Raw genomic sequence first — 24,284 nt, forward strand, 5'->3', positions numbered from 1 at the left:
TGCATTCATGTATGTTTGAAGGAGCATACCAAGTCTTCAATACTGATGAAATGCAATTTTATTTGCCATTTTCTTACAATTCACAAAGCGTAACTATTTCTTGGCATTTTCCCCCTTCTATGACTTTCCCTTGAAGGCTTTATTTTTGAATAGTATAAACCAAAATTAAAATAAAGTTGGACTTTCTCTCCTATTCATATGATCTTTTAAGTTTTCAAATCATACAATCAGAATAAAACAGACATACAGAGCAACTGCTGTGAGAGGAAAAAGCAAATTTTCAAGATAACTTATTCTGGAACTGTTGGCATTTTGAGAGTACTTACAATAGTAAAATTTAGAACAGTGATTTCACAACTTTTCTCCTGGTGTGACACTCATGATGGAGTAAAACACTCCTGTATAATATCTCTATAGACATCTCCCTGAACATGAATCCCTAGATCCTTAAACAATTTATTTCTTTGGGATAGACAATTTTAAGAGTAAATGTTGTGTCACAGAATATGCACACTAAAGATTTTAAACATATTGCCAAAGTGCATTTTCAAAGGCAGTATCAATCTACACTTTCACTGTGAGAATGCCCACCAATCTTTAAATATCTACCTGATGTGTTTAAAAAAAAAAAAAAAGTGGTATCCCATTGTTATTCTCTATAGCAATACATATATAACCCCAAAAAAGTGAGGTTTTGTTTGTTTGTTTAAAGATTTTATTTATTTATTTGACAGAGAGAGAGACCCAGCGAGAGAGGGAACACAAGCAGGGGGAGTGGGAGAGGGAGAAGCAGGCCTCCCACAGGGTAGGGAGCCCAATGCAGGGCTCGATCCCAGGACCCTGGGATCATGACGTGAACCGAAGGCAGATGCTTAATGACTGAGCCACCCAGGCACCCCAAAAGTGAGTTGTTTTTTAAAAGAAATCGTTCTATCATTCAAATATTAGCATGGATTCTCGATGTCACTATACATCATAATCACTTACAAAGCTTTTATTTAAAGCTCATGCTGAAGTCCCCATTCCAAAGTTAACCATCTCTGGAGAAAGACCAAAGGAATCCTTACTTTTTAAAGAGCTCTGGGGCACCTGGGTGGTGCAGTCAGTTAAGCGTCCAGATTGAGCCCCATGCCGGGCTCCATGCTCAGCTCAGAGTCTGCTTAAGACTCTCTCTTCCCTCTCAAATAAATAAATAAATCTTAAACAAAAAAGAGCTCCAAAATGATGCCAATGAATTAGCAATAGGCCATCTATATATACAGTAGTAAGTCCTGTATAGTCCACATTGGAAATTGTCTAAAATTAAGAAATTATTCTTGGGGGCGCCTGGGTGGCTCAGTTGGTTAAGCGACTGCCTTCGGCTCAGGTCATGATCCTGGAGTCCCGGGATCGAGTCCCGCATCGGGCTCCCTGCTCGGCAGGGAGTCTGCTTCTCCCTCTGACCCTCCTCCCTCTCATGCTCTCTGTCTCTCATTCTCTCTGTCTCAAATGAATAAATAAAATCTTTAAAAAAAAAAAAAAAAAAGAAATTATTCTTGGGGCACCTAGGTGGCTCAGTTGTTTAAGCATCTGACTCCTGATTTCGGCTCAGGACCATGATCTCATGGATTGTGAGATAAGAGCCCCATGTTGGGCTCCAAGCTCAGTGGGAATCTGTTTCAGATTCTCTCTCTCCCTCTGCCCCTCCCCCCACCCACACGCGGGCACTCAGGCACTCTCTCCCTCTCTCAAATAAGTAAATCTTAAAAAAAAAATTATTCTTAATATAATCTTCTATTAAAAATTAAAGACTCAAATTGTGGCATACAGCAGAAAATTCATTAGGATATAAGAAGTCCAATGGGTTGTCATGGTTACTCTGTTATTTTAGAAAATGAGAATTAATCATACTATGCTCTGCTGACATAAAAATATATCTAATATTTTTAAAACTCTACTATAGTATAACATACTGAAGCCAAACTTCTCAGTAATGTCAGCTTGTGCTGACTGACCTTAAAATCCAGACTAAAAGCAGTATTTATCAGATAAAATATTTGTGAAATGTTGTTAGTCCAGGGATATCTTGGATTGGCAAATTTGATGTTACTATAAATCATCTTAAATCTAAATTTTTCCAAAAAAGAATATAATTTTTTTTTTCCCAAAAGACTAGCTAGGATCATTTATCTAACTAATGAGTTACACATTATCTTAGTTATACAGAGAGAGAAAGTGTAGACACAGTAGTTGAGAGCATCACTTCGAAACAAAACAGATACTTTGGAATTAGAATTTTGACTGTTAACTTACTATCTGTAGGTAAATTAATTAACCTCTCTAGGCTTCAGTTTCCATACTTAGGAGATGTGAAATGTAAAAGAGTTATAATCTAGCTCCATAGGTAGCATGCTCAAACTACTCTCTCTCCTTCATTAATGGGGTGGTTCTCAACCAGGCGATATTTGGCAATACCTGGAGATACTCTGCATACCTGGACTCACAAGTGGGGGAGGGGAGGTTGGCGGGGAGAGAGAGAGTGGACTACAGATATCTAATGTGTTTGGCAGAGATGCTGATAAACATACTGCATTCACAAGACAACCCACCACACCTCAAGAATTATCTAACCCCAAATGTCAAAAAGGTTAAGGTTAAGGAATCTTGCTTTGATGAATATATAAGAATCATTTGTAGTTGTTGACACAAAAACTACCTGTATAGTATGCTACAACTAAAGTGATGTTAGATTTATTCATTCAACAAATATTTACTGAGCATATACTATGGTCAAGCACTATACCAGGTTCCACTTTAAAAGTATCTTAGGAATGACTTGGCATTTTTCTCTTCCAATCTTATTTTCATCAATCAGCTTAGAACGTTTTTGTTCTAAAATAACAACTAACCACTGACACTAAATGCATTTGTGTAAAGGGAAACATTTAACTAAGCTATTTATTTCCTGGCTAAGTAAATAGGTTATAGAACATTATTTCAAGATTTCATGATTTATAATAAAGCGAAAGATTATCTACTCGGAGTGTATCAGAACTTCCAAGCAGGAAGTTCTTTCTCCTTTGAAAAAGTTTCCCAGTTGACTCTGACACACACAGTCCTCCACCTTTACAGAAAAAGAGGCAGAGAGCCAATGTCAGACCCACATTTGGTTTCCAGTTCACTTTTCCTTCCAGGACACTAAGGACATATATATTCAACCAAGATAGACCCACTTCCTTTGCTGTGAACCCTGTCCTATTACATATGTTAGGGTCAGACACTCTAACTTTTGGTGAATATAGCTTCTATAAGAGCATGTCCTTTAATGTATAGTGGTAGAATTAAATAAATATAGTTTTCTCTTTTTAAATAAAAGGAAATTTTACAAAGTAATTCCAGATATTTCACAGGAACTTTTAAATCTCTTAATTTAGAAGTATGATTATTAGTCTTATAAGGGAGAGAAAAAAACAAACTTAAATCCTCTAATGAGAAAATGTCTTTATTACTGTTATACACTATTTTGGATGCACACAGATTACTCTCCTTCAGGAGGACACTGTTATTACTCATTATATATTATATACAGAAACACTGTTATATACAATGTCTTAGTAAAACAATTAACATAGTAATACTTACTAAGATTTCTGGTTTGGCCCACCTAACACAGTAAGAAGTAATGAGAAAATACTACCAGCACAAAGATAAGAAAAGATGGAGGAACCCATCAAGAAGAATACCACAAAAATCATTTATCAGGCTAAAATATTTTAGAAAATAATGTAGGCAGCAGGACACAAAGAGTATTTCTTAAAATTGATGAGGGCAATGAACTAGTTTTCTAACAATCTTGAGGAGCTGAACAGATTTAAAAAGAATAAAGCCAAAAACAAGGTAATTCACCTAGGGGAGGAATAGGCATGAAAATGTAACTTTCAGTGATACTTAACTACACATCACTAAACTCATTTTTCAAGTCTTCTTCTTTCTTACTGGGTATTCAGACTAAGACATTAAAAAACAAGATTTTTCTGGATTATAACAAATACATACAGACAAGTAAAACTTTAACGAATTTTTTTTAAAAATCTATCTAAAGCCTAAAATTTAAGGTCAGTTTTACCTCTATCTTCAAATAGAATCATAATTTCCAATCAATCTAGGATACCTAAGTATTCACTGAGCAAACATTTAAGCCAAACACTATTTTTTTTTTTTTAAAGATTTTATTTATTTATTTGAGAGAGAGAGAATGAGAGACAGAGAGCATGAGAGGGAGGAGGGTCAGAGGGAGAAGCAGACTCCCCGCCAAGCACGGAGCCCGATGCGGGACTCGATCCCGGGACTCCAGGATCATGACCTGAGCCGAAGGCAGCCGCTTAACCAACTGAGCCACCCAGGCACCCCTAAGCCAAACACTATTAAGAGGGCAAAAAAGAAATATAAAAAGTAGAGATGGGTATGAGCAGAAACGAGATAAAAACAGAAAGTACTCTTACCACTCTACTAATTCAGCCAATTTACTAATATCAGAATATAACCCATTTAAATCAATTTATACATGTGTATGTGTAATTTTTAAATACCTACTTCAACAAAGGAGATTTTTGGTTAAAAATAACCTATTAAAGAACTCTATAAACAATTACCACTAGTCCTAGAAATGGAAATAATGCACTCCTAAAGTCAGATCCAACCTAGTTTTAGGTCCAATTCCCTGGTGTTCTTAATTTCTACTTCATCCAAAATATGAAAATAAGAAACCATACATAATGTGGTCCTTTGAAAATTCTTCTTAAAAAAAGAACAAGAAAAGAATTAATGAAGAATTAATGCTTCAAACTATCTTTAATACCATCACTTCAACTCAAATGAGAAAAAAAAAAAAATCTCATTTAGGTTTCAAAACCACTTCTAGAAACTTAATTCAAATGACAAAGTTAATCAGAACTTTCATAAAATGACCTTCATGAATCAACATTAGAGGTAAATTAAGACAATCAAGGCACCATATCATATTTTTCTCTCATTACAATCATTACAATTCTGAAAATGGATCTAAGTTTAAATGTCTAGATCCAACAACTATCGTAGCTTCCATATACCTATAATTAAAATCCTTAATCCTAAATATCTCAGAAATCAAATGTACTTGGACCAAAAATAAACAGTAATTCAATGCTAGTGGACAGAGGGTTAAAGAACTGGTAATTAATTACTCAAGAGGAAGGGGGAAAAAAAACTGGCTCTAGAAAGAGAAATAATCTTTTTTAAAATGTTCAACACAGGGGTGCCTGGGTGCCTCAGTCAGTTAAGCGTCTGTCTTCAGCTCAGGTCATGATCCCAAGCTCCTGGGACTGAGCCCCACGTTGGTCTCCCAGCTCAGCGGGGAGTCTGCTTCTCCCTCTCCCTCTGCCGCTTGCCCTGCTTGTGGTCTCTCTCTCACTCTCAAATAAATAAAATGTTAAAATAAGTAAATAAATAAAAATAAAATGTTCAACATCAATGATTCAGGTTACACAGAAGAATTATAAAAGATGAATATTAAAGATTAAATTGAGGCAAAAATAAAATAATTTGACATGTGTTTGCTTTATCAACATTATTATGTAATATGTTGTATGTAAGGACACAGGTATAAATAGACTTAAATGTGCTTCTCCAACATTATTAAAGATGATGTAATTCAATCATTTATATTCGGTCACAAATATTTCAACCTTAGTAAGAAATATAATAAGACAAAGTAACATAAAATACATCCTAGGACATCCAGAAGGAGAGGTAGGGAGGAGAGTTATGGTATAACTGTTCATTATAAATTCCAAACGAGCTACAAGGTAATTTATCTTAGCATCCTGAGGTAAAGATGAGTGGAGACGGCAAATGCAAAGAATTTAGAGAAAGTTAAGAGAAGGTCTTTGTGCTTAGTTAGAGATGGGTCCTTGAAGAACTGCAAATAGGTGAATCAGGCAGATTTTAAAACTTGGAAAACACTGATAACCAAGAAATATGGGCTCCTTCTCTTATCCTCATAAAATAATCTGGACTTTTGGCCAGCAAACAATACGCACAGATCCTGTTTCCAACTCCTTCAGGCATTCTGAAACATTTAAAATAAGATGAATGGCCATCTCCCTCCATCCCCTGCAAACTCCCCTTCTGGTCCCTCCCATAAAATTTTCATCATTCTCACACCCACAACCAACTCATGATTCTTTCCTTCAGCTGATAAACTCTATTTCACTGTGGAGTAAGAGAAAGGTTATTAGGCTGGAAGTTTGCCCATCAGGGGAAAAGCTGTTCCCAGTTAATTCTGTCCACAATGAACCCTGCCCACCCAGGTTCTGGATCTTGGCATTTCATACCACCTCCCCAAAAAAGGTGTTAAGTTTGGTTCTATTTTCTCCTCTCTTTTCAGCACTTTCCTTGTCCTGTCGTCACAGCTCTGCTACAAGCCCTTCCCTATACATAATATGTCGAGCCTGTTAAGACTCTAGACACCATCTCCCTTATCATGAAGATTCTGCCGAGAGTAGTCAATATTTGCTGTCACTATTTCCTCACTATCCCAGCTCTCTTTAATGGGCTACAATCTAGTATCTTGCTCCCATTAGTCTACTAAAACTAAGCCTAAGTGACAATTCTTAGTCACTTTTTATAGTCATTATCTTAATTGACTTCTGTGACATTTAGTTCTACTCCTTATTCTCCCCTCTTTCTCCTCTTCTTCCTACAGTCTACCTCCTTACCAGACTATTACTCTTACTCTAGCACGCTTACCTCGCCTGCTAACATTTCCCAGCATTACACGCACTATCAAAATGAGTTCACCCACAGAAGCAGTTTTTAAACTTTTAGGTCCCAGGACTCCTCTACAAACTCTTAAAACTGTCAAGGATGCCTCAGCTTTGCATAGGCTATAACTATCGATATTTACTATTCTAGATGTTAAAACTAAAGAGGTTCTGAAACATCAGAATATACAAGTACACAATTCGTAAGTCAGGGTGATGATGTCATCATGTGTCATTACAGACCGGAAATTTTCACTGTAAACTCCAGAGAAAATGAAAGTTAAAAAGCCAGATATGTCTTAGCATTATTGTAAAAAAAGGGGGGGGGGGCAAATAATGCCTTAGCACTACTATAAAAATTGTTTGACCCTGGGAAGCCCCAGAAAGACTCTCAGAGACCCACCCCCAAGAATCCTATGAACACTCAAAGTGGTCACCTGTGCCAAATCTCCTCTAAGTCTTCATCTCTAACCTGACCTCTTTCCTGAACTCCAGATAACTCCTACTGCCTATGTGAAGTACCATCTTCATTTGGTCAATTCACAGATGTTCAAACTCAGTGTTGTCCAGAATTTAATTCATTATCTTCTATGCCAAACCTATGTTTCTTCCTTCTGTGTTGTCTATTTTGGTCAAAGGCACTAACATTCACCTAAAGCTAGATACCTTTAAATAATCCTAGGCTCTTCCCTTTCCTTCTTTCCCCTCATTCAGTCATTAAACCATACTGATTCTACTTTTATAATCTAGGGAAATCCGAGAGCTTGTCAGAAATGCAAACCCCCACCCCAGATCTATAGACAAAAGGAACTGTTGGTAATTCACTTGCACACTGAAGTTTGAGAAGCATGGACCTGAGGAGTAATACCATTAACCAAAGTTTGAGAATCTGAAGGGGAAGGCAGAGCCCAAAAGGTAAACTTGAGAACACTTTAATTAGAACCCTGCCCACTTGAAGTTTTTCCTCCTAATATTAAACTGTGGAAGTTGGGAGTTTTGTAAAGGAGACAATATTCCTTAACTAAATGATCTTCCCAACTTAGGTTTCATTCCCTCCAATTTTATCCTCTACAAACTGGGGGAGCCTATTCATCTCTACTTTGCCTTTTGTTCCTCCTGTTTAAATGGCTCTCCATTATCTAGACAACAGTCCAAATTCCTTACTACAAAGTACAAGGGCTTTCAAACCCTGACTCCTACCTATCTTTCACCATTCTTGCATAGCCTACCTATTCCAGAGGTCTTCAAACCAGTAGGCAGCTTGGTATATTTTTTAAGCTTCTCAGGTGATCTAAAAGTGCACTAAGGGTTGAGAATCACTGCCTCATGTCTTAAACAGAACTACTTGCCATGCTTCCATGCAAAAGCAAAAGCGTATCCTAGTCTTTCTGCCTGTCTTCTTCTCGTACTTTACCCTTGTCTTCTGGGATGAATTCACAGCCTAACAACTCAACTATCCTCTCTCCTTTAAAGGAAGACTTGACTTTTCTCCCCCACCTTCTCCCCAGCAAAGATGGAATTAGGGGTTTCTTGCTCTTTGCTCCCATAGTACCTTGTGCTTACATCTATTATAGCATAGTCTACACTGTTTGTGAAGCAGTTTGTCCTACTAGAGAGTGATCTCATGTGAAGGTAGGGATTGCATTGTATTCATTTTTTTATATTCTCTTTGCTTGGGCACAGAGGCTAGAAGATAACACATATGTAATAAATGCTTACTGAAAACACAGTAAATTTTTGGAACATACTGAACAGACCTAGAATGATGTAAAATGAGGCAAAAACAAGACTGACACCTTCCTACCAACTAGGCAATTTCATTAACAAAGGGAAAAACCTTTCTGTTCTACAATTCTACATTTAGAAATAAAAGGCAAATCCATATAAGAAGTAATTCATATATAAACTGAAATGAAAAATTTCAATTGAAGTAGATTCAAAGGAGTTTAACAGTGAATATCAGATGCTTTTCAGTTTTAAAAGTAAAAAGCTAGAAAACAGAGGAGTTCTGGGCGTCTGAGAGTACTGGGTGGGAGGAAAATGCCCAACTGAAGAAACAAAAGCTCAAGATATGCATATTATTTATATTAAAATGTGGAAATAAATACCAGGAAGAAGAGCTGAAAGAATGAAGAGTGAGGTGGAGAGAAAAGCTATTTTTTTTTAAATAAACTGTCAGTACTATTTTTCATATAAACAAAAATTATTATTTAAGAAAATGTAATGGATCAGGGGACGGAGTACCAAAAGAATAAAATGACATCAAAGAACAATACTACATAAACTTTACTACTGGTGCACCAGGAAAGAAAGTAGTACTTGACCCTATAATTGTTCACGCCCAACAACTTCACATAATGATCGACAAATACCTGTATTTTCAGGTGTGTAAAATTTCACCCCAAGGAAATTTGTTAAAGTATCTAGTATAGAAATAAAACCTGGAAATCATTTTCCAGATAAGTAGCTTCTTAAATGATAAGACAAAAAAAATTGCTTCTTCAAATCTTAAGGAAAATGTATAAGCTGTAGTCATTTCCAAAATACTGTGCCACTTGACTTAACAATTTGTAAAAATTCTTGATGCTGAACACAGACCAGCAAAAGCCCCCAAATTTTTAAGATTTTCTGTAAATGCTTCAAATATCAAAATTTCTATACAAATTAACCGAAGTATATGCAATGCTTAACCGAATTGTACTTCACTGTAAATTACAGTATGGCCTTAAAAAAAATTTTTTTTTAACTAAAAATACAATCAAAAGTGATTCTTGGAATTCTTTAAAGGGAAGTGGTACTTTCTTATAGACTGATTCCTTTGAAAAAATTAAAGCTTCGTCTACAGCTTATATTGGGAGACTATAAAGAACACAGAAATACCTGTTACAGATGATCTAACTTTTACTATGATTTGCTATAAAAAATCTGTCAAAAACATCAGATTTGGTGAAGAGAAAAGGGAAATATCTAAAATTATTTTATTGCCCTTCGTAACATAACAGCCTATGAAAGGAAAGGCATGTGAAATTACTAAATAGACCAAAATCTGGAAATATCAAGAAATGTTCCAAAGTCCAGGAGGTATAAAGTGAAAACATTCTTGATATAGTTTCTAAAAAGCTGTACTTTGACTAAATCTAAACCTACAATTTTTAAGGACTTAATATATAAGTGTGCTAATTTGAAAAAAAAAAACTAAACTGTGATAATCTGGTACTACAGGGGCTACTAACGCTTACCTCAAGGGAACCTACTGCGGATAAAGTCCCGTCACTTGCACAGTCCTTTCAGCTGCCTGCCAGTTGTCTCTGTGGAAGGGAAAGCCTGATGAGTGAAAACCCTATGCCACACTCCTTTGGAGTGTCAGGGTGCCTGCACAGTACTGCATAAAACTGTCTACCTAGAGAGATTCCTAGATGCTTTCAATAACACAGGACTTAAAAAAATGCCACCTTTGATATTCTCTTTCCACTGAACACCAAAACCAAATGGCTAAGAGTTACTGAGTGCTAATGACCTACTGGTGTTATCAAGGGGATATATCTATACTAACCCAAGTAGAAAAAAGACCAAAAAGGATCAAAGAGAAATAAGTTAACATTGAAGGGAAAACACACACACAAACACACACACACACACGCACACATGCATGCACTGAAAAGTAACAGAAGTCTATAATCTGAGCAAAGGAAATATTGTAAGGTTGTAGCCACAAAAAGTGATGTTGCAGCATCAAGTGAATGCTAAAACCCAAAGAACTTCCTGTATACATATTTCAAACAGATGCCATCAAGTGTATCATGCTCAATGTTAACTGTACCATGGATCTAAATACCTACTTGTAAAATTCCATGTATGTTCTTAGTGGAGTCGGTAAGTGGGTGGGAGGAGAGAGGACTTTCCAGATTTTTTAAATATGAAAAATGAAAACCAACGGCATGAAATTCGACAAGAAATTTCAAAAAGAAAAAAATGTATTATCTATATCTCAGGAAGTAAACAAACCCTTACTCAGAACCAAGCTAAGAGGGAAGTATAACAAAAAATAATAGAAAACTGTAAACACAGTTCAAAAACCACTTTCGCCTACTAGAATTATGAATGGCTAGTAACTGTCTTCCATTAAGAACATCTATACCACTAATGTAGAAGTTCAACTACGTCACCAAAGAAACTATATTTTCTTTCTAATGCCAAACAGTCTTCAGTCTGAATACTGTGCTTCATAAGGCAGAACAAAATGTTCCTACCAGAAACTTTAGCATTAACCTTTACCACAAGGATTGCTGGGGGGGGGGGGGGGTTAGGGGAGGAGGAAAAACTATTAAAAGAAAAAAGGTGATTCCAGCTTTTACTTTAATAGCACCATATTTAAAATGAAGTTACTTACCTCAGATTCTTTGTCACTTAAAGATCCCAAGCTTCCAAAACTGTGATTAGAACTTTCATTATTTGTTGAGGCCTGTTAAAAATTTTTAAAAAGGTAAAAATTAGGAGTAATTTTAGATGAAACATACTACAAGGTAAATAATCCACATTCATAAATGAAAATAAAGTATGATTCCTTTAAGCAAGGACGTTAAATGAAGTAAAGATAAGAAATATCAGGGTGCATGGGTGGCAGAGTCAGTTAAGTGACGAACTCTTGGTTTCAGCTAGGGTCCTGATCTCAGGGTCATAAGATCAAGCCCTGTGTCAGGCTCTGTGCTCAGCCCGGTGTCTGCCTGAGATTCTCTCTGCCTTTCCCTCTGCCCCTCTTGTGCGCGCTCTCTCTAAAATAAATAGATAAATCTTAAAAATAAGAAATATCAATTACTTAACACTACAAATATCTTGGAAAGTTTTACCAAATCAATAAAGATCTGTGTTTCAGGAACTGAGTTGTTTTAGCTCATTTTTTAGAATACCAAATTCAGAAGCAAAGGACCTGGGCTATTACTAGGATAACAAGATCCCTAAAATTACAACCCAGTATATAAAAACTGATGCTTCCTTTAACCAAAAGTATTATTTGTGCTCCTTAATTCCCTTCACAATCTTATCAAATTCCATCATATCCCATCCACACCCCTCTGCCTCTCTTTATATCAACAAACTGGACAATCCCTGGTTTTTTGTTTGTTTTGGTTTAGTCTTTCAAGAAAATCTTTTACCATCTCTACCATTTTAATTGCTTCACCCAAGAGTTTCTACATTTCCTTTACATTGTTTTTAGACAGTGACCAAGAGAAATGAGCTATCATTTTGTAGGATGACATCAGCCATGTTTCCAATATGTTTCTATGATGCTCATTATTTTGTAGACTTTTTGGACCATCAGTAACAAATCAATGTCTTCCAGTAATGTTTAGATCAGAGGATGACATGCTATGGCATACACATCAAAGATGATGCATGAATGACCTTCGTGTACAGGCAGGCCACCTAATATCCCTGTTTTCCTGCAACTTAAGAGTAGGTGCTACCAACAGGTATTTATCCCGAAGATGCAAATGTAGTGATTCAAAGGGGCATCTGCACCCCAATGTTTATAGCAGCAATGTCCACAATAGCCAAACTATGGAAAAAGCTCAGATGTCCATTGAAAGATGAATGGATAAAGATGTGTGTGTGTGTGTGTGTGTACACTAAGTGAAATAAGTCATCAGAGAAAGACAGTTATCAAACAATCTCACTCATATATGGAATTTAAGAAACAAAACAAAGGATCATAAGGGAAGGGAGGGAAAATAAAACAAGATGAAATCAGAGAGGGAAACAAACCATAAGAGACTCTTAATCATAGGAAACAAATTGAGGGTTGCTGGAGGGGAGAAGGGTGGGAGAGATGGGGTAACTGAGTGATGGACATCAAGGCAGGCACGTGATATAATGAGTACTGGGTGTTATATAAGACTGATGAATCACTGATCTCTACCTCTGAAACTAATAATGCATTATATGTTAATTAACTGAATTTAAATTTAAAAAACAAAAAACAAAGTTCTGGAATGGGGGAAAAAAGATAAGACTAGGTGCTAATCCCACTATTAAAAGGTTGGAAATTGGCCTACAATTACCCTTAGGCTAACTTCTAAACTGATGACTCTGAGTCATTAGATATATGTCTAGTACTATGCTGGACAACCTAAAGGCTGTTTTCAACATAAACCAGCACTCGAACTGATTAATATTCCAGCACTATCTGGAGGAAGGTATAATCTAATTAGAGCAAGATTATCAAACTTGAAACAAAACAAACCATAAACAGCAATTAACAAATGGTAAATTAGATTCAGGGAAAACAGAAGCCACGCCAATATTTTTGAGCATCCCTAAATCCTCAGATAAAAATACAAACCCCAAACCAACAGACAACATTTACAAAAAACTGGCTGACAAGGAATCTCCATGAGTTCCCCCCAGATAGCAGGTGGAGACAAATCACCAATAACCACAGGACCTGTGTCATATGAGAGGAAGCAAAAGGAAACAGAGTATCTGTCAGATCTGAGAATAGAGACACTGAAAATAGCAATTTGAGTACAAAAGCTCTAACTCAAAGGGTTTCTCCTTTCAAATAATGATTTAGTATAGGAGGTCCATGGTGAACTCTGAAGAAGCTGGAGCAATCTAGCCTCTATGAACTAGTTGGAACAATCTAGCCTCTATTGAGCACCATTGGTACAATGAAGATAAAGGAAAGAGAATACTCAGATAAAAGCAAGGAAGGGAGCAAAGCCTAGAAATTTCAGAAAGCAAATGCCACACTTCTGAAGAGTGCCCTAAAACAATAGCAGAAGGAGCTCTGTAAGAAAAGCCATTCTAAACCACAAAAATGTAAACAACAGAAAATGATTAGGTCAATCCCATGAAGTTATTATAAGGAAAGAAAAAAGAAAAAAAAGAAGATACGGAATAACATCCTAATAATGAAACCACACCAAAACACACACCCATAAAATAGGTGAAAATTGTAACCTACTATTTTAGAATGAGCTAAAAGACATTACAAAAATGACTCAAGACATGAAAGAACAACATAAACCAAATTTCAAAAAACTCAGGTTTAGGTTAACAGAACTCAGGAAAACATCAGAAATAGGGGGGGGAAAAAAGTTTCAGAAATGAAGACTAAGCCTGAATGAACTTGAGAGAAAACACATACAACATATATCCACTGAACATTTATCCAAATGAAGGGATAAAAGAGAAGGCAACGGGCGCCTGAGTGGCTCAGCTGGTTAAGCGACTGCCTTCGGCTCAGGTCATGATCGGGCTCCCTGCTCGGCAGGGAGTCTGCTTCTCCCTCTGACCCTCCCCCCTCTCCTGCTCTCTCTCTCTCACTCTCTCTCTCAAATAAATAAATAAATAAAATCTTAAAAAAAAGAGAGAGAGAAGGCAACAACTAATGAAGCAATAAAAATTCAACATTCAAGTAAAAGAAGTCTTTAAAGACCACTACCATAAAAAAATAGTAAAAGCTATAATGCAAGAAATGCCCTTGAAAATTAAAAGTTTTTTGAAACTGCTGACTGAAAACGCATGACGTACACCTAATACCAACCCAGAAAGCCAACACCAAACTTTTCCAAGGCAACACTATATGCCAGAAGAAAATGGAGTAATATATTTAAGATACTCAAGAAAATATAAATGAAGTGTTTTATATTCAGTAAAATTGCTCTTGAACACATAGAAGGCACAGATAACTGTTACCAAAATGCTGGAAATCAGGAAATACTGCTCCTACGAGCCTTCCAAAAGAACCCAGAGAATAAGTGTTAGATAACCAAAAAGAACCTACCTAAGAACTAACAGCAAGCAATAATATGATCTACTTGTTGGTAAAGATTGGGCGCCTGGGTGGCTCAGTTGTTAAGCGTCTGCCTTTGGCTCAGGTCATGATCCCAGGGTCCTGGGACTGAGCCCTGCCTCAGGCTCCCTGCTCAGCAGGAAGCCTGCTTCTGCCTCTCCCACTCCCCCTGCTTGTGTTCCTGCTCTCGCTCTCTCTCTAATAAATAAATACAATCCTAAAAAAAAAAAGATTAAATGAGAAGTACATGGAAGAGAGTATAAATAATGGCTAAATGTATGCAAAGTTGTTAATAATAAAATATTTTTTAAAATAGGAGATGGAAGTTTATGGAAAGCACAAGCAAAAAAAAATTTAACTGTTTTCAGTAATCACTTTGGTCACTGTGACAGTACAATTGTTGTTACTCAGACTGCTGTAAGATGAAGAAAGGAGTAAATAATTATGTGACACTCTAATTCTATCATCTGCTTTATGTCCTTGAGAACCCCAACTCTTAGTATAGAAGAAGAGACATAACAAAAAAACTTGTTAGTTCTGATTTGAATTGGAGGTATCGATATAAATTCATGAAGTATTTTTACCTTTTAAAACAAAAAATATAATATTCTATCACAAGTAAGAGAATATCTCATCATACCAATATTCCCACAGATAACTATATATTCTGGAAAAAAATATAAAAAACAACTACGTGGGGGCACCTCGGTGGCACAGTCGGTTAAGCATCTGACTCTAGGTTTCAGCTTAGGTCATGATCTCAGGGCTGTGAGACTGAGCCCCGTGTCAGACTCTATGCTCAGCACAGTCTGCTTAAGACTCTCTCTCCCTCTCCCTGTGCCTCTCGCCCAAGTGCTCGTGCATGCTCACTCTCTCTCTCTCTGAAATAAATAAATCTTAGAGGTGCCTAGGTGGTTCAGTCGTTTAACCATCTGCCTTCAGCTCAGGTAATGATCCCAGGATCCTAGGATCGAGCCTCATATCAGGCTCCCCGCTCAACGGGGAGTCTGCTTCTCCCTCTCCCTCTGCCCTTCTCCCCTGCTCATGTGCTCTCTCACACATGCACTCTCTCTTAAATAAAATCTTAAAATAAATAAATCTTAAAAAAACAAAAACAAAAACCAACTACCTGAAGGCACCTGAGAGCAACCAAAAGTAGGCAGAATTTGGATAGGAGACAACATTTAGAAAAAGGGAATAGAACTGGGTGTTTTTACAGCTTTTGCCTGAAGAAAGGTCCCTATTCTGAGTAGCATGGAGCAGCTTGAACTTGGATCAAAATATGCAGTCTTACTGGCTTGAAAGACCAGAGTTCAGAACTACTGCACCAGCCGGAAAGGGAGAGGGCATATGCTGGAAATCAACTGCAAAAACAAGAGTTCCATATTCTGCGTATTAACTCCACCCATGTCTATGGCTGATCATTAATATATACATGGGTGAAACACTCTAAGCAGTCCAAATACTTAAACAATTGAGCAGAGTAGTCAGCCACCATCCTCTGTGAGGAGAAACAGTTTGGAGTTTAGTCCAGCCAAGTTAATTGTTTTCTAATAATACAAATAATAACCAAAAAATCAACACTCTCCAAAAGAATATACCAAATCCCAGAGTCATTACAATGTGTTACTCACAACGTGAAGAATAAAATACAAAATTTCTAAACATTCTCAAAGAAAGAAGAAAATGTGACACATATTCAAAAGAAAAGACAATCAAAAGAGATCAACCATAAGTAACTCCCATATTGAAATTAGCAAAGATCTCAAAGCAGCTACTCTAAGTATGCTCAAGATGACAAAAGAGAATATACTTGCAATAAATGGACAAATTGGAAATTTCAGAAAAGAAATAAAAATATAAAAAAAGAACCATATGTAAATCCCATGACTGAAAAATTCACTCTCTAAAATTAAAAAATTCAGTGGATAGGCTTAACATCAAAATGGAGAAAGTACTGCAGACAGAGCTAAGAAAATTATTCAAACTAAAAAATACAGAGAAAAAAATATTAAAAAAGAGTAGTCTGGGGGCGCCTGGGTGCTTCAGTTGTTGGGCATCTGCCTTTGGCTGGCGTCACGACCTCAGGGTCCTAGGATCAAGCCCCGCATTGGGCTCCCTGCTCAACGGGGAGCCTGCTTCTCCCTCTCCTGCTTCCCCTGCTTGTGTTCCCTCCCTCACTGCCTCTCTCTCTGTCAAATAAGTAAAATCTTTAAAAAAAAAAAAGCTGTCTGTTGGACACTGTAGCAGTCAACATACCTGTATTTGGAGTCACAGGAGAGAAAAATGGGCACAAAAAATATTTGAAGAATAGCCTGAAAAATTCTAAAATTTGGTTAAAGACATAAATTTACAGATTGAAGCAGCTCAATGATTCCTCCAAGCAGAAGTACAAAGAAAACCATATCTAAGTACAATACGATAACACCTCACACCTATTAGAATTGCTATTATTTAAAAGATAAAAAATAGGGTGTTGGCAAGGATGTGAAGAAAAGGGACCCCATGGCCACTATTGGTGAGAATATATACTGGTACAGCCACTATGGAAAACAGCATAGAGCAGGGTACCTGGCTGGCTCAGTTGGTGGAGCATGTGGTTCTAAGTTTCGGGGGCATGAGCTAGAGCCCCACGCTGGGTATAGAGATTACTTAAATAAACTTAAAAAAAAAAACCAGTATGGAGGTTCCTCAAAAATATCAAAAATACAATTACCATATGACCCAGCAATTCCACTTCTAGGTATTCATCCAAAGAAAATCAAACACTAATTCAAAAGATATCTGCAGCCTATGTTCACTACAGCATTATTTACAATAGCCAAGAGATGGAAGCAACCTAAGTGACCATCAATGGAGGACTGGATAAAGAAAATGTGGTATACATATATACAAGGGAATATTAGCCATAAAAAAAGGAAGGAAATCTTGCCATTTGCAATAACATGGATGGACCCTGACAGCATTATACTAGGTGAAGTAAGTCAAAGAAAGACAAAAGTTTATGATCTCACTTATATGTGGAACCTTAAAAACAAACAAACAAAAAACAAAACCCAAGCACACAGCCACAGAGAATAGATTAGTAGTTGCCAGAAGCAGGGGGGCTGGGGTGGGTGAAATGGTAAAAGAAGTCAAAAGATACAAACTTCCAGTTACAACATAAATAAGTGCTGGGATAACATAAATAAGTGACAGTATGGTGACTATAGTTAATAATACTATATTGCATACATGAAAACTGCTAAGACATTAAATCTTAAAAGTTCTCATCACAAGAAAAAAATTGTAACTGTGGTGACATATTCACTAGACTTACTGTGGTGATCATTTTGCAATATATACAAATATGGAATTATGTTGTACACACGAAACTAATATAATGTTACATGGCAATTATACATCAATAAAAAATTAATCCACTAAAAATTTTTTAAAAAGAAAAAAATTGGGGGGGCACCCGAACAGCTCAGTTGGTGGAGTGTGCAATTCCTGATCTCAGGGTTGTGAGTTCAAGCCCCATGTTAGGTGTAGAGATTACTTAAAAATAAAATCTTTTTAGAAAAATACATAAAAAGAAAGAAAAAGAAAAAAATCTTGAAAGCCGCCAGAAAAAGAGAACATATTGTATATGTAAGGACAAAAAAGGATATGACTGACTACTATCTTGTTGTCAAAATTATTACAGGCCAGATTTAATCTCTGAAAATGTGAGACAGAACTATGGATTGAGGCACGTAAGGCACAGTGAGGAAATAGAAGGTATTAAAAGCAAGTCTACACACTAACTGAAGAGACCCTTAGCCCCCTTTCCATGCTCAATTCCAGACACTTAGTACCCAAACTTATACTCCACAGATAGGAAACTATATAATTTCTCCCTAGGAAAGCAGAGCATCTCAAGATATAAGACTTATAGATAGGAGGAATTGAAAATCTCTCAGAAAAATGACCCAGCCATGTCATCTTATGCAAAGCCTATTGGTCAATAAGCCCTACCTACTCATACATAGCTTCCAAAAAGTGTTCAATGCCTAATGCATGTATATCAACAAAGCCCAACAGCACCACATATCTAAAGAAATACAAACAAAAAACTAAAAGAAGTCCATAAGAAATAAAGACAACCAAAGGAGCACAAAAAAAACTTCAAACAAAAATAAAACCATTACTAAATATCCTAATAGCAAACTATAAAAATGAAACATTTAGAAAACCATGACCAAAAAAAGGAAAAAAAAAAAAAACTGGAAAAAGAAAATATAATAGCTAAAATAAAAGGAAAAAAAAGTATGGATTCAAAGATAAAGTTGAAGAAATATTCCCAGAAAGAGACCAAAAAAAAAAAAAAAAAAAAAAAAAAAAAAAAAGGAAAAAAAAGCATGGATTCAAAAAAAAAATTGAAAAAAAAATCCCAAAAAGAGACCAAAAAAAAAAAAAAGAAAAGAAAACTAGAATCAGTTCAAGAGGTCCTGGTCCAAATAATAAGAGTTCCAGAAAAAAAGAGTAAGAAAATCCAGGTGGGGAAATTATCAAAGAAATAATTCAAGAAAACTTTTCTTTTCTAGAACTGGAAAGCATGAGTTTCTGCATTGAAGGACATGCTTTTTTTTTTTTTTAATTCAAGTTAACTATATGTTCGTTTCAGGACTGAAGGGCATACTTTTGACCAAGTATACTGGTTCAAGAAGACCCACACCAAGGCCCATCATAATAAAATATTTTAAATGACAGGGATTAAAAAGAAGATCCTAAAAGCTTTTAGGGAAGAATAAACAGGTTACTCACAAAGGATCAGGAATCAGAATGGTATTGGAATGTTCAGCAGTAACTTTCCAAGCTAGAAGGCAATGGAACAATACCTTCAAAATTCTAATAAAACGATTTCCAACCTAGAATTCTATATGCAGACAACCAAGGAGAGGAGGAAAATATGCAAGGTCCCAAAAATGTAACTATTCATTTACCTTTCCTCAGGAAATAACGAGACAATCTGTTCCACCAAAGCAAAGGAATAAACCAAGAAAGAGAAAGAGATGGCATACAGAAAGCAGAGCTCAAACACAGGACAGACACAAAAGGAATTCCCATGATAGTCAAGAAGGGAGATTCCAAGATGACAGGCATCCAGTAGAAAGAGAGAACAACTATCCTAAAGAAGAACAGAACAACAAAACTTCAGGGAGGATATCTAAAGAAAAATAAGAAAAAAATTAAGAAAAACTTCTATTTGAAAATAATGAGAGATTTGTACATCTCTGCTGGAAAGTATTGGATGCTTCCACTGAATACTTAAAAACTAAAGACATAACTCAACCATAAACTCCAGGGAAAACAAAGTTTCATATTTGTATGAATCCATTTATATGAAATGTTCAGAAGAGACAAATCCACAAAGACAGATAACAGACAAATGGTTGCCAGGGCTAACGTGTGGGGTAGGAGAGCAGGAGAATGGGATGTTGCTGCTAATGTGTATGGGGTTTCTTTTCGGGGTGATAAAAATATTCTGTATTAGACAGTGGTGATAGCTGCACAACTTAGTGATATACTAAAAACCCCTGAAATGTACACTTTAAAATGGGTCAATTTTATGGCATATGAACTATATCTCAATACAAAAAGATTATAAAAGTTTCAAATTATTGAGGAGAAAGGAGCACGGAGGGGGTAAGAAAGCTTGATAAAACCTCGTACATAGGGCGGAGCAAGATGGGGGCGGAGTAGGGGACCGGGATTTCGTCTGGTCTCAGGAATTCAGCTGGATAGAGATCAAACCATTCTGAACACCTACGAACTCAACAGGAGATCGAAGAAAATAGCAACAACACTCTGAGCAGAAAAGGACCACTTTCTGGAAGGTAGGATGTGCGGAGAAGTGAATCAGAGGTGATACTTGGGAGGAGAGACAGCGGGGGAGGGGGCCTCCGTCAGCTGTTTCTGGAAAGTGACAGAGCCCCAGAGCACAAAAACGGAACTTTTAGAAGGCGGCTCCGCTGAGGGACGCCGCTCCAGTGGCTAAGCAGGGGATGGAACCCTCGCGGGACAGTGTGGTCTCAGAACCCTCGGGGTCACAGAAAGACCGAGGGTGCCTGAGTGCGGCAGAACTCCCAGGTATCAGAGCGGGGAAGCCGGCTGCAGAGACGGAGCTGAGGCGCGGGCTCTCAGCTCGGGGTTGCCATAAACTGTGATCCACGGCACAGTCCGGCCACTGCTCCTCCAGCAGGGACCCAACAAGCGGCAGATCCGGGGACACTCCCCTTCCTCACCCGGGAGGAGCGGCGGGGGAGCACACCGCAGGGATCTGCTGGGTTTGGAGTCCACATGGGGTCGTGCTCCAGAGATAGAAACACTCAGTCACATGCCAGGTGAGCACGGAGTACGGCCGGAGACCAGGGAGATGGGAGTGACTGACTGCTTTTCTCTGGGGGCTCACCAAGGAGTGGGGCCCCGAGTTCTCATCTCCTCCAGGGCGGAGAGGGAGGCCGCCACTTTCACTCTTGTCCTCCAAAGCTGCACTGAAAGCTTGCAGGGAACAAAAGCTCCCAAGAGCATATCCCAGCAGATTACTTAGCCCAGACGCGCAGGGGGAGGGCAATTCTGCCTCCAGCAAAGACATTTGGGAACCACAGCAACAGGCCCCTCCCCCAGAAGATCAGCAAGAATAGCCAGCCAAGTCCAAGTTTACCAATCAATGAGAACGGCAGAACTCCAGAACTAGGGGAATACTGCACATAGAATCCATCGCTTTTTTTACCATGATTCTTTAGTCTTTCAAAGTTAATTTTTTTTTAAACTTTTTTTTCTGAATTTTTCTTTTTCCCTTTTTCAACCAACATCTTATCAATCCCTTTTTTAAAAAACACTTTTATTTTTCATTTTTAGAGTCATATTCTATCCCTTCATAGTAGTTACACTTATTTTTGGCATATATATATAAGTTGTTCTCTCTTTAAAATTTTGAGATACAGTTTCTTGTAACAAATAAAAATATACCCTAAATCTCTAGTGTATCCCTTTGTTCTAGTCTCCTGCCTGATCACATTCTCTCCCTTTTTTTCCTTTTTTTTTTAAATCCTCTTCTTTCTTTTTTCAAACAACTTCGTATCAATTCCTGTTATAAAATTTTTTATAATTTTCATCTTTACAATCATATTCCATCCCTTCACTGTATCAAACCTTATTTTTGTACATATATAAATTTTTCTTTACAATTTTGGGAGGCACTTTCTTCTAACAGACCAAAATACGCCCAAAATCTAGTGTGTGGCACTGATCTATGCACCAGCCTGATCATATGTGATCATATTCCGTTTTTTTTGTTTTGTTCTGTTTTTGTTTGCTTTTACCTTTTTCTTTTTTTTCCTTTTCCTTTTTTCTTTCTTTCCCTTTCTTTTCCCCCGGTTTCAGGTCTTTTCTGATTTGTTTAGAGTATATTTTCTGGGGACGTTGTTACCTGTTAGCATTTTGTTCTCTCATTCATCTATTCTCCTCTGGACAAAATGACAAGATGGAAAAAATCACCTCAAGAAAAAGAACAAGAGGAAGTACTGACTGCCAGTGACCTACTCAATACGGACATTATTACGATGTCGGACCTAGAGTTCAGAATGATGATTTTAAAGACACTAGGTGGGCTTGAAAAAAGCATGGAAGTTATTAGAGAAACCCTTTCTGGAGAAATAAAAGAACTAAAATCTAACCAAGTTGAAATCAAAAAGACTATTAACGAGGTGCAATCAAAAATGGGGGCACTAACTGCTAGGATAAATGAGGCAGAAGAGAGAATCAGTGATATAGAAGACCAATGATGGAAAATAAAGAAGCTCAGAAAAAGAGAGATAAACAACTACTGGATCACAAGGGCAGAATTCGAGAGATGAGTGATACCATAAGACGAAACAACATTAGAATAATTGGGATCCCAGAAGAAGAAGAAAGAGAGAGAGGGGCAGAAGGTACATTGGAGCAAATTATAGCAGAGAACTTCCCTAATTTGGGGAAGGAAACAGGCATCAAAATCCAGGAGGCACAGAGAACCCCTCTCAAAATCAATAAAAATAGGTCAACACCCCAACATCTATTAGTAAAACTTACGAGTCTCAGAGACAAAGAGAAAATCCTCAAAGGAGCTCAGGAGAAAAGATATGTAACCTCAATGGTAGAAACATTAGATTGGCAACAGACCTAACCACAGAGACCTGGCAGGCCAGAAAGGACTGGCGTGATACATTCAGAGCACTAAACAACAAAAATATGCAGCCAAGAATACTATATCCAGCTAGGCTGTCATTGAAAATAGAAGGAGAGATAAAAAGCTTCCAGGACAAACAAAAACTAAAGGAATTTGCAAACACGAATCATCTCTACAAGAGATATTGAAAGGGGTCCTCTAAGCAAAGAGAGAGCCTAAAAGCAACATAGACCAGAAAAGATCACAGACAATATACAGTAACAGTCACCTTACAGGCAATATAATGGCACTAAATCTGTATCTTTCAATAGTTACCCTGAATGTAAATGGGCTACATGCCCCAATCAAAACAAAGGCTACCAGACTGGATTTTAAAAAAGAAGACCCATCAATATGCTGTCTGCAAGAGACTCATTTTAGGCCCAAAGACACCCCCAGATTGAAAGTGAGGGGGTGGAAAACCATTTACCATGCTAATGGATACCAAAAGAAAGCTGGGGTGGCAATCCTTATATCAGACAAATTAGATTTTAAACCAAAGACTGTAATAAGAGATGAGGAAGGACACAAATCCTACTTAAAGGGCCTATCCAACAAGAGGATCTAACAATTGTAAATATCTATGCCCCTAACATGGGAGCAGCCAATTATATAAGGCAATTAATAACAAAAGCAAAGAAACACATTGACAACAATACAACAACAGTGGGGGACTTTAACACCCCCCCTCACTGAAATGGACAGATCATCTAAGCAAAAGATCAACAAGGAAATAAAGACTTTAAATGACACAGTGGACCAAATGGACTTCACAGACACATTCAGAACATTCCATCCCAAAGCAAAAGAATACACATTCTTCTCTAGTGCCCATGGAACATTCTGCAGAATCGATCACATCCTAGGTCACAAATCAGGTCTCAACCAGTACCAAAAGACTGGGATTATTCCCTGCATATTTTCAGACCACAATGCTTTGAAACTAGAACTCAATCACAAGAGGAAAGTCGGAAAGAACTCAAATACATGGAGGCTAAAGAGCATTCTACTAAAGAATGAATGGGTCAACCAGGAAATTAAAGAAGAATTTAAAAAATTCATGGAAACCAATGAAAATGAAAACACAACTGTTCAAAATCTTTGGGATGCAGCAAAGGCAGTCCTAAGAGGAAAGTATATAGCAATACAAGCCTTTCTAAAGAAACAAGAAAAGTCTCAAAGTACACAACCTAACCCTACACCTAAAGGAACTAGAGAAAAAACAGCAAATAAAGCCTAAACCCAGCAGGAGAAGAGAAATAATAAAGATCGGAGCAGAAATCAATAAAATAGAAACCAAAAGAACAGTAGAACAGATCAACAAAACTAGGAGCTGGTTCTTTGAAAGAATTAACAAGATTGATAAACCCCTGGCCAGACTTATCAAAAAGAAAAGAGAAATGACCCAAATCAACAAAATCATGAGATCACAACCAACACCAAAGAAATACAAACAATTATAAGAACATATTATGAG

At 37.2% G+C, this 24,284-nt stretch overlaps 1 protein-coding gene across 5 annotated transcripts in view; it reads right to left on the reverse strand.

The window, feature by feature from the left end:
• Positions 1–24,284, reverse strand: part of TLK1 (tousled like kinase 1) — a 203,894-nt gene that overhangs the window by 69,929 nt on the left and 109,681 nt on the right. For 4 of the 5 annotated variants that reach the window (XM_044913672.1, XM_021702849.1, XM_021702848.1 and 1 more), the window contains one exon: positions 11,170–11,241. In XM_044913672.1, the coding sequence (XP_044769607.1) occupies positions 11,170–11,241 (72 nt within the window). Of the gene's footprint in view, positions 1–11,169; positions 11,242–12,696; positions 12,705–24,284 lie in introns of all 5 variants that reach the window. The other variant, XM_044913671.1, reaches the window with a different exon arrangement.

Source organism: Neomonachus schauinslandi, chromosome 3 (assembly GCF_002201575.2).
Source record: "Neomonachus schauinslandi chromosome 3, ASM220157v2, whole genome shotgun sequence".
Classification (NCBI taxonomy): domain Eukaryota; kingdom Metazoa; phylum Chordata; class Mammalia; order Carnivora; family Phocidae; genus Neomonachus; species Neomonachus schauinslandi.